General features: G+C 43.8%; 1 protein-coding gene across 4 annotated transcripts in view; it reads left to right on the top strand.

Moving 5' to 3' along the window:
• LOC144935569 (WD repeat-containing protein 7-like) overlaps nucleotides 1-14,870 on the top strand; it is a 116,497-nt gene that overhangs the window by 99,285 nt on the left and 2,342 nt on the right. For all 4 annotated transcript variants that reach the window (XM_078862365.1, XM_078862366.1, XM_078862364.1 and 1 more), the window contains one exon: nucleotides 9,004-9,105. In XM_078862365.1, coding sequence (XP_078718491.1) covers nucleotides 9,004-9,105 — 102 coding nt within the window. The remainder of the gene's footprint in view (nucleotides 1-9,003; nucleotides 9,106-14,870) is intronic.

Genomic DNA, 14,870 nt, shown 5'->3' with positions numbered 1-14,870 from the left:
ACAATGTCCGTGAATACACGGCGCAACTTTTTTCTTCCCCAAGTGGGTTTTTCTTTTAATAATGCCATGGCCCATATCAGTGCTACACAAATACAGCGCAGTTGCATGCACTCATTAGATCACTCGATCAACATTGATAAGCGAGCCAAAATAACCAGAGTTGATTTTGTGGCGTGTGGTAATGTATTAATTGCTTATCTCTGACTTAAGTGGTTAGCTTCATTAGTGTTCAGGAAATTAACAGCCTCTCAAGCAGACGAGGAGCACTTGGTCAACTTGGAGCATTGGAGGAGTGAAATTCGTAGATGGCTGCTGAATTACCTTACCATGGCAAAACATTGACACATTATCCTCTGTGAAAAGTAGTGCAATTAGGTCAATGGGTATTTTAGTGCATATCTTTTCACAAAAATCTGATCATATCCAATGTAAATTCCTAGTGTCATATAATGCAGTACAAGTCAAATGGTAAACTCAACATTTTTATAATCATCTTAAAATTAATACAAACCATTACACATCAGTGTGTGGTGAAAGTGCATATTTTGCTGTGTTTACATCCACACGATTTTTTTAATTTTATTTCACGAGGTAATGCCCACTGAGTATTAGCTATTTTTCATAGAATAGGCTCATATCATCACGTGGATATTTATAGCAAGAGTAAAATAATATAAATGCATGTTTCTAAATGTAGAGGTCAAAACCCGTTCACACCCGGAGAGAACACCCGAACTCCAAATACACAGGCATCGTGAGGGTCTGGGATCGAACTCACGACCTCCTGCTACCAGGCGACGGATATGACGTCTCCATCCCACCGCAGTGCATTAAATAATAATAAAAATAATGGCAATGCAAGAGCAAGTACTGAATGTATCATTGACATTTGCACATTATCAATACGAGGTCTTCATCTTGGATAGGCGCACTGGTCGGCTACGTATGGTGTGAAAGAAGTTCAATATGCACACTTAGTCCACGAGCAACGACTGCTGCGATGGTCACGTGGGGTGGTGCCAGCTCCGATTTTATGCCACCGATGTGAACTTCGTCGTCGTCGACGTCGGCCCGTGCGTTCTTTCCCCCCCACGTTTGCACAGCAGCTGCGCCGTGAAGGGACACACCTCCCAACGGACAGCCTTACATGCACTCCGCGGAGTAGTGTATATCTCTGTGTGGTGTGTGCCTTTGCAACCAAAGATTGAATAAGCGCTCACATATTTATTGGTGCAGTCCATGCTGCTGCCACCGGCTTGGAAATTAAATTCCCACGAGGCAAAGTGTCATGCCCATGTGACTGCTTCATGGAGTTGTCCCCGGCGACCGTGTCCTTCATGCCACTGCGGGTAATTTTGACGCTGCATTTAAAATAGAACCCGATCCATAAGTGTCCGGCTGAATCCCCCTCGTGCTTGCCACATAACTGTAGGAACTCTTCACGATAATTCCACATTCCGCTTCCCAAACGGAAGCACGGTGTGTTTGCGTACTTAATAATTCACAGCCCCCTTTGTCAATCTACTGCTGGATAAAGACCTCCCGACACTGTGTCATTCAGGGGAGTTGTTTGGCCATGCTTCAGTGTGGGCTGGTGAGGAAGAGAAGGGAGAGGAGAGCAGGATTGATTTCGATGCGTATTTACAGCTGATGTTAGCCGTGGATGAGAGTCGGACTCCAGTTGCCAGATTCGTGCTGCAATGCCACTGTACCACTGCGGAAACACGTCACCATTTTTACACAAAACCAGTCCATGATATGCTGTTGACGGTCAACAGTTATTGCTGTATCATTCGCAAGTGTGCACAACAGGGTATATAACTTGTTTAAAAAAGACAGAAAGATATAAACTGTTTTCCATAGGTCAGAGGGTCGCTTGCAGCTATCCCATGGCCTATTGTCATCCTATCACCCGCGAATCTCGACAATTGATGAATGCCGCTGCTGTCATTTGTAATTGATAATAATGATTTATCACGTTTGGTATTCGCGCCATTCTTATAGCACGAGGCTATCACGAAGGAAGGTGCTAATTTTCGCAGACATAGTCGGCAGTGGTGTCACAGCTCAGTGTAATCCCAATTGAGTAATTTGCAGGTAATTTTTCTAAATTTCTAAATTTGGACCACGATGCCGACTCTTTTCAAGTGGCATCAAGGGATCTTTCAGCGTCCACTTGGAATCAGACGGGACGTATTTAGCAGTTCATATACACGTGCTGCATTAACCAGGGCAGCCGCTGTATTTGAACCTCAAAAACATTCTGCAGCAAGCGACGATCTTGCTGCCGCTGGGCCATGTGACCGCAGTTGAGCTCATCCAGCCTGTGTTCACCAAGGATGGGAATTGTTAATAAAAATGTGAAAAAACTAAAAATAATATAATTAAAAAAGTCTTTCTTGCATGCGACCACCACAACTTTTCTGCAGTGACTATTGGCAACTCGGAGTTATATATTTATAAATTAAAAAAAAACACAATTATGAAAATGCGATATGAGAAAATAAAAAATAAAATATTATTAAACCATCCACAAAGTGACATTAAACTCATGCAGCTTGAATAATTCAAGCCATAAAAGGAGTTTTATGGTCATTTTAATAAGGTAATGAATTCAAAAAGCATGGTACTTTGAATCAATAATTGACTATAATCATTTTGGAGACAAGAACTGTGCTGGAGTATTGATCGCTGCACTCAATTTTTAGAAATCTTCTTCGTGTCAGGGTGCGGAATACAAATGCCCATCTGGTGTGTCGAGAATACATACCTGGTACGATTTTTTATATATATATCTGATTTATATTCTGTATTTACACGGATATTGCAATTTACATACAATCGTAAAAAGCTAAGTTACATGGTTTTGTCTGACAATTTTTCAGAAATATTCTGGTATACATTTCAATATCCATTTTATTTTTTTACTTAAAATATCTTGGTATTTTTTGTTATAGAATTCTCATTAGTACCAGTTTCTTTTCAGTTCCAAAGATAAATAATATAAATGTACATAATTAATGTACGCTATTCGATCTCCTAACTTATCCAACAAATAATAATTGCACAATTTAACTATGATTTAATTTATTTTACAATGTGTAATATTATATAATTTGGCTTTACACTTCAGCTAAACCAATGGCACGTTAAGGTAAATATCATTATCAGTCTTTCACTTTTCTCAACAATATCGGTGATCATCGGAATACTAAATATTTATTGTGACCATTTTTTTCCACAAATTCATTACAGCAATGCTTCAACCCGTGACTTCCATGCGCAGTGTTGGTGATTTTACATTGGATTTTTATTTTAAATAAAGCAACTCAATTCCCTCTATCTAAAAAAAAAATCACAATTTCAACATTGCGCATTCCAAATCCAGGGAGGCATTTTAAACCAACAACTTTCATCCGAGCAATCTGAAATCCCTGGAAAGCTGCGCTATCTCTGTTCAAACACGTGCACCGTTTCTGCCACGCGTGTTCAGATGATGCAGTCGCGTGGACCCGTGTGGCTTTAAGTCGGCGGTTGGTATGCCGAGCAAAGTGTGTGCGGCGGCGAGAGAGCGGCGATTGTTTTCTGTACTGGGCGGCGCATCCTCCCCGGGTTTTCCTTTTGAGCGGTGTGTGACACCTCCGGTTGTTAAATCGGCGCAATCCACGGCTGGGGGCCGAGAGAGCGTGCTGAATGAGCGTCGGCGGATTAGCGAGCACGGGGGCCGATCGCTGCCCAGGAAATGTTGGCAGGGCCCGGCGGTTGCCAGGGGACCGTGGCGGATATAGACAGAATCCACGGCGTGTAGTAAATTAGTGCGAGGCAGTCAATCGTGGTGTCAGAGTGAGCCCGCGCGTGTCGGGTGTGGGTTGCGGGGAAGGTGGGTGGCGGTGGGAGGGGAGAAGATTGGTGTGCTGGGCAGGGGGTGGCGGTCGTGGTGGTGGTGGGGAAAGGAGGAGTGGTGGTTTAGGGTTGGTGGGGGGGATGAGATGTTAGGGAGGTGGGATGGTTTAAGGGAGAAGGGAGAGAGGGATGGCGGATGGAAGACGGTCGAGGATGTGGAGAGAGGGAGGAGGGACGAGCGAGAGTCAGGTGGAAGGGAGGTGGTTGAGGGGGAAGCAGGGCAGCAGAGGGGCAGCAGAGGGGCAGCATGCAGACTGACGGGGAGTGGATGCCGCAGGATGTGGTGGTGGTGGTGGTGGATTTTCGTGCGCAACACACATTCACCGTGGTTCACATGTGTGCAGGTTCACTCGCTCGTGTTTATACTCGTTCACCATGCGGACACACTCTTCAATTGCCTCTAGATTTGAAGCTTCAATTGCCGTCGCCGCTGCCTGCGACCAACATTTGTTTTTTACCGTGTTACTATCGTCTGTCCATTCTGCATTTCACCTCAAAGTCTTGGCTCTAATCATGCCGCAGTTGCCACTGCTTCTGCTAAAATAAGAGAGCTTGTACACATTTTGAAATCTCGTCAATCCATTTAGAAATCTCGTCAATTGCATTGTATACAGCAGTTAATTGGGCACAGCAGGTGTTTATATCAATACCCACACCACTATTGTGCATTTATAACTGGTAACTTCCACAGGCTTACGAATTTTAAGAAAAAATAATAATCTACTAAGCCGATGAAACGTCGTTGTGAATAAAAGAAGAGATTAGGAGTTTTCAGTTATTGTTATTTCAATAATAAAGCATATTCTGCTAGCCAGAATAATCCAGATGCACCCATTCACGAAGGCGATTTTCTTTTTACGCTCGCCTGGTTGATTCATAATTTGCCTTTTTGCTTAAGCAAGCCCGTGCCGTACATTTATCCCATTTGTACTTGGGAGAATGTGCTGGCCTCCCCCCGTACACGTGCAGGTGTACACGTCCATTCCGCCCGCCCGCGTGTGTGCGTGTGTGTGTGTGCCACGCACACCGCTCTCACCGCCGCACACTCTCCCGCCCGCCCACCCAGTGTGCCCATTTCACACTGCCTTGAGACTGGAAATGAATGCGGCGTGGTACGGATTGATTTTTTTTGTCTCTTTTTTTTTCCTGCGCTCCCCTATTTTTTTTTTTGAGGCCTGGTGGAAATGTACTGCCTCTTCCTTTTGGGGCGTCTCTCGCTGAGAAATTCAATTCCATTGTTGGACGCGACCCCTGCAGGGCTGCCGTTATTATCCTTCCAAACGGTTTCTTTCAGCCGACGGTGGGACATGGTCCACTGACCCTGGGCCGTGCAAGAGGTGGATTTTTATTCTTTTGGGTGTATCTTGCCTTGAACTTTGCCGAATGAAAAAGAGTGGCAGCGGGGGGGAAAAAAGTGGATGAGTTAACAATTTTTGACTTCCTTTTGAAGTGACCAACATTGTCTCCTGCACCACTCTCCTTATGTCGTGGTTCGAGAAGGGCAAAGTATCACGCGTGATCATTCCTCCTGATAAAGCCACGTTCATCACGCTATAAATGAGAACATCTGGGCCCAGTCGCACTCTTCGTTAACGCGTGGTCGTTTTGAGAGTGCAGTGCTTTACCGAAGCGTGCACTTAAAGACCCTTTGACGTGATTCTAAGGCGTGGGGGAGCTGTGTTGATGCAATTGCTCGATTCTCAAAAACGCTGTGAGGTGTGGCTGCGAGTACTAATAGTGCCGTCTGTTGGCTTCTCGTACTCCCTCGCTTTCGTTGGCCGATGTGCGCCCCGTGAATCATTCGTTTTGAGAGGTACAATGTAAATGTGATTTCAAATGGTTTTTGTAACCACAATGAAAAAAACAACTCTGTGGGTTTACTGAAACAAACCAGTTCTTGGATTAATGCCACGTGCTAATAAATATACCCAGGCATGTTGGCTGCACATTTTCAAAAAGTTAGCATTTTGTGAAGATGCAAACCAAACCCAAAAGTGTCCATCGCCCGTTAAAATGGCTACGTAAAATATTCACTCGTATTAATCTGCCAGGTGAAATCCATTTCGGCATAAAGGGAAAAAATGGCTTCTGGCTTGAAAGCAGCTTGCTGGCATGATGGTTTTCCAAACGACTCCACGTGTATTTATCACCTCCAAAATAAGAATTTTAAATTATAGGCAGAACAGAGAACAGAGGTTCTGCCTGAAAATGCAAGGACACCAAGAATTGTCTTGGAATATTTGGCATGGGTATGGATAAGTTATGAAGTTGCAAGCATACCTTTCGATACAGCCCCGAGCTGTAAAACAATTGGACAGATGCAGTTTTTATGAAATAATTAAATGATTTGTTCAGATTAGGCCAACACGGGAGGACATTTTTAACTTTAGCATTTAACTCGCAAAAGTGTATATATATATTTTAAAATCAATATCGAGTATTTGAACGTGTACTAGACAGCTGCTAAACACATAACACATGCATGGCGATACAAAACCCGTGCACTGGTTTGCGAGCTGTATGTTCGATGAAGACACATGGAGACTGCTTGCTCAGCCAAATACTCTGCTTCGCTTCATTAAATGGTTAATTTGCTTAAATAAAATCTTCTTTACAGTGCAGAATATTTCGCCAATTTCTAACAGTTGTGAGATGTCACGTCTGAGAGTATTTAATTTTTTCTGCGCTCCGAGACGTGGCTTGTGTTTTGTGTCCGTTGTGAATATAATTTGTTGTTGTTGCTGCTGCTGCTGCTGCTATGGAAATATTCAGTGATAAAATAAACGTACAGTATATATCTTCAACCCTACAACCGTGCCCAATCTATGGATAGGCACACAGCCGTAACTTGCCATGTTTGCAGTTTGCCGTTTACGTTTTTTTGTTGTTGTTTCAAGTACTTGTGTTTTGTCAATTTTACAAATCCCATAATATGAAAACCATTTGTGGGTATCATAAGATATTACTTTGTTTTGCATTGTGTGGAAAAGTTCAGCGGCACACACAAAACGTGCACTGTGTGTGTAGCAAGCTCTCGGCCTTAAGCGTTACAGAAAAACCACCAGTTCCTGAGGAACTTCACGAGTTGGTTGAGATAAGTAAATAGTAGAGTATTTTGCAGCCCTATGCCGGTCGATCTTGGAGGTTGTTTAACCATACTTCACCGCACCAGCCACTGTGGGTTGGTGAATGACGGGGGCAGCGGGTGCATGCCCCGTTTAGATATCTAATTGTTACGTCGGATTTCACCATCAATATACTGAACCATAAATATTATTATTAGGTTGGGTCGTATATGTATAATACAATTTATTTTTACTATAACCCTCTGTCAGGGTTATAGTAAAACAATTAGCATCATAATTACACGTTCTAAAACAACAGAAACGAATTATGAATCACAGTTCGGATATCACTCATCACTTACGCTTGCCACGGGCAGAGATTGAACTCAGAAACCGGGTTCATAGCGAACGGTGCTCCATTACCCCCCCCTCCCCATTATAGTATGACTTGCGTTTACAAGAATGTGCACTTGTAAAATGTCAGAGCGTGCATGAGAGTCGGATTTCATGTGAAGGTAGCAGTTCCCAAATTGAGATACATCCCTGCTTTATAAATGTAATTACTCTGCTTGCGTAAAAATAACCTCACGCTGTTAAATTACTAATTTACAACAGGCCAGACAGAGACGTCGCGGAGAATAGGCAATGAAGATCCCTATATCCGAGTAACACGTAAGAGGCAGAGCTCATCCCTGTTCTAATACCTTTATTTGTATAGGCTTTTCATATTAGCTATTTGCCTGGTGTGGTATGTGTGTGGATCAGCGTGAGTTTTTAATGTTCTCCTTGTGCTCATGGGCAGTTGTCACAAGACAAGTGTCACCCCGGGGTTACAGTGCCCAGGTTGATGCCAGCTTTGTCTGCATTCATTTCCTTCACAGAATTTAAAACTGCCAGTGTTTGTGGGGTGTAAGCGGTCAGGGTGCTGCATCATGAACCTTGCATCTTCAGTTTCACTCCGTGCCACGGCCAACATCAGTGGCAAGCGCTATTTTAAGTGGTTCTGGACCTGCTCGCACTGACCAGCTTGGTGAAGTATGGCCAGATGACCCCACATGATCGATAGAGAGCAGCGAGACCTTCATCCGTCAGCAGTTGACAGGAGTGTAAATTACTCTGATGATGTTTGCGTGTCATCCGTCACGTCATGCGTGTAACATGTGTGATTGGTGGATGGTACGAGGCAAGAGCAAAGCAAGCAAACAGCAAAGGTCCCCAAGAAGCTCAAGGACCTCGGATTCATGAAAAAAATATGACTGAACCATCTGTCCGCCAATCATTTATTTCCATCGTCTTTTGTTTACATCTCTCATGTCACGATCTCCATCTCATCTTTATCGCTCCTCTCTCACCTCGCTGCATCTATATCTCGTGTCTTTATCTCTCCTGTCATCTCACGAGGCGTTTATAATTGGAAAGGAAGACACCCCTCCGCCCCCCAAGTACAACTTCTGCATAGGGCCTCCAAAGGACCAAATGTCTGCGCTAGGTGTGATGGAGCAGCAACGGATGTTGCCGTTTAGGAAGCACGCAGATCCCGGCGCCGCAGGGTAGAAACTCGCCTGCAGCATCGCAGGCCCAGCCACGTGTAGCGTCTCTTCACAGGAGGCGTTTGGATCTCGTGGATTGCCATGTGCAACAGGATTCGTGGATAGTAGGGTGATCCATAAGAGGACTTGCACTACAACTATTAAAAACTAAACAACATTTTTATTTTTTTACCAGGTAAGGCCCACTGAGCTATATAACTCTTTTTCAGAAGCGACCTGGCTATCACAAATGACAGCTCAACAAAGTGGCTAATCGTGGGGAAATTTACAGCAGCCAAATATTCTAAACGCATGTTGATTCTAAATGTGGAGGGAAAACCCCGAGGTCCTGGAGAAAAATCCACGCAACCATGGGGAGAACATGCAAACTCCAAATATAAAGGCGTCAGAGTCGAGAGCGAACCCGTGACCTCCTGTAAACCAGGTGAGAGAGTTAACATCGGGAAGTGATCACCTTGTGCTCTCCACTCTCATGTGCAATGCAGTGTCGCCCGACGTCGTTCCTCGGAGAGGCAGCACCGACCGGACGAGGCAAGCAAGCCCCTTTCGTCGAAACAGGCACTCCTTGGAGCTGGGGCAGACAGCCGGTGAGATCTTGTCCCTTCAACGGAATCCTCTAGGTGTGCTTGTACGAGCTCTCGTCTGTCGTGCGTGCTTCGGGTAACTGCATGGGTGCTGACGTGGCCCAGTGGCAGTCCGTTTGTTGTGAAGATTCTCGGCTCCATTCTGACAGGCCACCCCGGTGAATACTGCCGGTGCATTGACTGTGTCATTGGCGCCGTCAGCTTCGTGGTGGACGTTAAAGATCGCTCACGTCAATCGGAACGAGTTGAGGCCATTGTGTGCCGGAGTTGTGGTCCAAAATTGTCAAATTCGATAATGACCCGCGAATTACTAAATTGAAATTTTTCACACATTTTTTAAAAACGGTATCTTGAAAATAGGATTTACCATTTTCGGTCTTAACACAGGAAGTGTTAAGATGTTCAAACACAAAATAGATACTTATTGCAAGGCATCAAGTCGACATTAACCACATATGCCTTTGGAAAAAAAAAAGGTAAAGCCCATTATTTTTTTTATCATTTTGATTATCGGCAAAAATTGGTTCTATAGAGATGATAATTTTGTTGATTACTGCTAATTACCATTCCAGAGTTCCTTGGGTTTAGTTTTTTAAAGTACAGTATGGTGGTCGTGTTTGTGATCACCACCGATGTTGACAATCCAAACAAAAGAAGTTCCCAATTCTTCGTGGACATGTATTTAATGTTTTTTATATTTGGCTGAATGGCAGAAGATTGAAGCATCATTACTGGAAAAAGTGATTTTGGGAGAAATTCTGACGCACGAGGCGCACCATCTTGAACTTAGGATGACATGTGTCGAGTGAAAGTGATATTTATAACCTGGGGAAATAAAAATCAATCAATGGCATTTATTTAGGACCAGGTAAATGCCTATTGAGGGAGACCAATACTCCTTCGCAAGACATAAATTGGTACAGTGCGAGAAGGCAAATCTCACGGTAGAACATCTGAGCGTGAATCGTAAACGGAAGAGCATGAATTTCTCCTTACACTTTTACAAACGCGAACCACTCCCCATTATTGCTCCCGACGGCTGCGTAGCGAGGCACTGTGCACGTGGCAAGAGAACGACGCACGCCCGCCACGGGGCTCCGAGAGTTGCCGCATTCATCAGGGAAGAGTTACGACGCTCAAACTGCCGGCGTCACCATGTGCACTGCATTGTGGGATTGCTTTATGCTCTAGTAATAGGCTTAAAAGTGTCATCGTGGAATTATGCATTCAAGCCCTGAGCTGTGATTTGTAGTTTGACAGACAGAAGGACATTTCCCTTTTTGCCGTGATTGATTTAATCTGCCCCCCCCCCCCAATTGGCCTAAATGGCTGCTGTTGTGAAACTGGGGGCAAAAATTTTAACCGAGGCAAACTTGTTTTTGAGTTGTGCCTTGCATTTGCCGGGGAAAGCTAAAAGAACGCAAATAATATATTCTGGCAAAGTAACTTTCAACAATAAAAACGCAGTAGCAAAGGAAATAAACCCATCTCCGACTGATCTTCCCACATGTTGTGCAAGCAAATGACACTTTAGGCAACAGTCTACAACGTTTTATGAAACACGATGTTCACTACATTTCAGAAACCGCACACAAACACACACACGCTGTTATTTGCACTGGCTTTGTGTAGAACGATATCTATTTACTTATTCCTATATTTCAAAGTGGGGGGTATTTTTTTTCTCTTTCCTGCCCGGGCACAGACAGGTCAGCCCCCCAAATTCTCTGGGACCCCCCCCCCCCTCGGGAGTGGTGTTTGCGCTCCTCCTCGGGAGAGGGTGCCAAGCCCCCAATTCAATGAAAGGCCTCGTGGATTGGGCTGCCGTGGCAACGGCGCGTGCCGGTATTGATCGGCCAACAAAAAGGGGTTGCACGAGTGAAGGGAGGGGAGAGGAGGCCAGCGAGGGCAGTCTTTTGAGGCGGTGGAGAGAGGGACGCTGGGTGGGGGAGCGGGCAGGGAGGGGGGGCGATGGTGCAGGGAGGCAGTAGGGGACAGATCGTGTCAGCTGGTGAAGAGGACAGGAGGAAGAAATCCAAGGGGGGGGGGGCGGGGGGGCGGAAAACCTCCCCACCAAACTGCCTTTGAAATTGTAATTTTTCGTTCCTTTCCCCTTAACAGCGTCCAGGGTCCAAAAATGGGCCGCACCCGTCACGGCCGTAACAATGGGGAGAAATTTAATCCCGGCAAACAATAGCCGGGCCGTCCTCAGAGAGAAAAGGGTTTTTTTGCGAGCTGGAAATAAAGGAGACAGCAGCATGTTGGTTCATATTCGGCGCGAATAAGTTACAGGGTTTAGTTTAGTGGATTCTCCCTGCAGACAGTGGATTTGCACGCTCAGCCGGCTCGCCCGTCGTAGCAGTGCGCGTGTTCTCGTCAACACCGCCTCTTCCCGTGTCCTATCCATACCCTCGCGCCACCCCATTGCAGCCGCCACCCTCGTCCTAAAATAATAATAATAGTTGAATAAGAAACCCCTCCTTCCCTCCACTTACTTCTCACCCCTTCCAGCATTGGACCCCCTAATGAAGTTTTGTCATCGGTACAGTAGCATGGCGTGAAGTGGTCACGGGGTAGGTGTGTGCTGGGCGCGTGCCATCTGCCACTGCCACCTGCTCCCTCGAGCAAACAGTGGCAGATGGGCTCACGACGAAAAGTCCTAAAGAACTTTTTAGAAGATGCCTAAGCTTCTTGGTGTTCCGTCATGCCTGTTGATGCCCCCTGGGCGCCCCCCCACCCACTTCCTGACAGCTGTCAGCTTCTCCAGCCTCATGCTGAGGCCTCCCTCCCAAAAAGGGAACAAACCATCAATTATTAATGTCTGTACTTTTTGGGGGGTGATGAGGGGAGGGGGGAGAATTGTCAAAAATAATCTTGCCACGCTGCTAATTAAAACCCACAAACTGAGTTTGACACATCGCACAATGGGGAAATATATAAATAAATGGCGTTTCATTACAGGTTCAGTAAGCATGGATAAGCGCACATGCTTTCTTAGATGGTATTAATGTTTATATAGTTAACACAAGTGTATTGCTGTCAATAATATATATTGTTTGGGGTTTTCAATACATTGTTTTTTAAAAAAAATTTCAGTAAAAATATTCGTATTGATTTTATCTTTTTTTTTGTTCCAATCGTTGGTCGTCACGCATGTCTCTCCAGCAACCTTTGATCATCGCGGATTGTTATTGCAAGAATATCATTATTGCTCATCATAGTGCGTGTAAGGAGGTGCATTTTTTGCGTAGATGTAACACGTAACCACCAGTGCAAGCGAGTGTAGAAATGAACCGGTAATTTTAGCGACAGCACAAGTTACGCTTCTTTTGATGTGACCGTTTCAAACTTGGCCTGATGTCCGCCTGTTGAGTGAAATAATTAGTGGCACAATTTGGGATTATGACAATGGCCTTTGTGCCAAAGCTTCCGAGCACCGAGGCGCTGCAGCTCGGGAGACAGCCTGGTTAAGAGAGATAATGGCCACGTGCCATCTGTGAAGAACCCCCTGCTGCAGCTCGCATCGGTAACAAGTGCAACCCTGCAACGCATGCTTACTTGCAATGTACATCTGTATAAAACACATTGAAGCTGAAAGTCATAAATACATATCGTATTCGTATACTATATTTAAGTCAAAATGTAACATATACATGTTTATATATAAACTAGTGGAGAGCCCGTTTTCCCTGCACCAGAAAAGAAAACACAGCTGGCATTTTCATACCCTCCTTAAAATGTTGTGGTACTTGGAGCACGAAAACTAATCAGCCTTTTCATGCAAAATAATACAATGCCAAGATTACGAGTATTTTCACTTTCTCTAGGATTTAAAAAGAAATCTCTGTTGAAAGAATTACATTAATAGGAGCACCGTTGAAAAGTGAGAGCAAATTGAAATCAACCTTGTCACTTTTCTGTTCGTTACTGCCACCTCTTCTGGGGCATGAGATGTGTTGCTGTTTGATTCTTGATACATATATGTTTGATTTCGACAACATATTTATTATATTCTGAATTATGAACAACATACTATGTAACTTTTTAAATATATCCTCAATTATCAACAGCATATTCAATAATTTTCGGGAATTAAAAAACATTGCGTTTGTTGAACGTTAAAATAACTTATAAATAATCTGTTAGATTTTTGGTGATGAAAAGTTATTTATATGTTTCATTATTGACAATAGAAAATGAATCATATTTGATTATTAGCAATATAAAACTATTTATATGTTTGACAATCAAGTTTACATCAAATCAAAAGGTATTAAACTTGTTCAATGATCACACATTTATAAATATGCTGCATTTAAATATGTTGCCGATTTTTCCACTACTTATGCTGCTGAATCGATAATATATAAAATACATGTGTATTCTATACATATTCTTGGTTCTTCCAGTAAAGTCACGTAGATAGAAAATATAAATAAAATTAAAATAAAGATAATAAAATAAAAAAATAAAAAAATAATACATTGAAAATAATAAAAGCAAAAAACTCACGACGTTTCGATCGCAACACAGGTGGTCTTCATCCGCCTTATCTTTTATTTAAAATGTATTTTCTATCTACGTGACTTTACCGAAAGAACCAAGAATATGAATTCCTGCAGTCACGAAAGTTTTACGTCAACATTTCTGCAATACATGTTCAATTCTGGTTGGATAGCGTGTAGGGTGCACTGCTGTGGTCTCGTGGGCTAGACCACGTGCTGTTAGCCACACACAGAGCCAGAAGCGGAGGCCAGAAGACTTTCGGTAAGCCGAGCAGGCCCCTCCAATCCTGGGTAAAAAAATAATCAGGAGAGCAGGCTGTAGAGGTGGTCCTAAATTACCACCACCAGCATTAAATAATGAAAAACATCTAAAGCAAACAATTGTAACCATATTTAATTTGTTTCACCAAATGAGTGTCATTTGAGCGTTAACACGGCTGGATGTGTGTTCGTTTAAGGAGTTCTGCCTCCCCATACCCCCACTCACTGTGCCTCGACCAAGGTGGCGCTGTCCTGATGATGGCTCTGTGGCCCGCAGCCACCACCAACAACAACAGAGTTACTGACTTACTGTTGGGGTGGTGAGCAGCGCTGGCCAGCACCCAGCCAGGAAACTCGAGGCAATAGATACAAATGTTTTATAGTAATGTGAGATATGTTATTCAATTGTATCGGCTTTGTGCTTTCGGCGTCACGTCATGAGGCAAAGGATACATTTGGCTGTCTCGCAGAGCCGTGCTACCCTTGGTGTTAGAGAGTGGCCCGCGGAAGGGGATATCACAGAACCAGCGCCGAGATCCCGTCGAGTGACCTCTGGCTCACGCACGGTAGAGGGGGCAGCTCTTCTCCACACGCTCTTCCAATTTGTTTTGTTCGGTGACTTTTTAAATGACTCGTTTGTGATATATAGTCGTCACTGCTGAATTTGAATGGCTTGTTTGTAAACATGATTACGTTTCTACGGTGCGAGTTTGTATGTGTGTGTGTGTATATTCTTTTTATTGCACGCAGCATACAGATTTAGTTGGCTTACATGTTCTCCGTTTTGCGCTACATTTCATCTGGAGACATTTGCCACCGTTGTGACATACTCATTTTTAAGATTTTAGTTGTTTGTTTAAAAATCATGTACTTAAAATCTTGCTACTATTGGATGTATACACATAACACCATTCCTGATGATTAGTTCATGATTGAGGATTGATCTGCAAAAAAATATAAACATTAAAAAAAATTAACTAACAGATAACAAACCCAACGAGA

The sequence above is a fragment of the Lampetra fluviatilis genome, chromosome 13 (assembly GCF_964198595.1).
Source record: "Lampetra fluviatilis chromosome 13, kcLamFluv1.1, whole genome shotgun sequence".
NCBI lineage: Eukaryota > Metazoa > Chordata > Hyperoartia > Petromyzontiformes > Petromyzontidae > Lampetra > Lampetra fluviatilis.
Note: the sequence above shows the minus strand (reverse complement) of the source record. Positions and strands in the feature narration are given on the sequence as shown.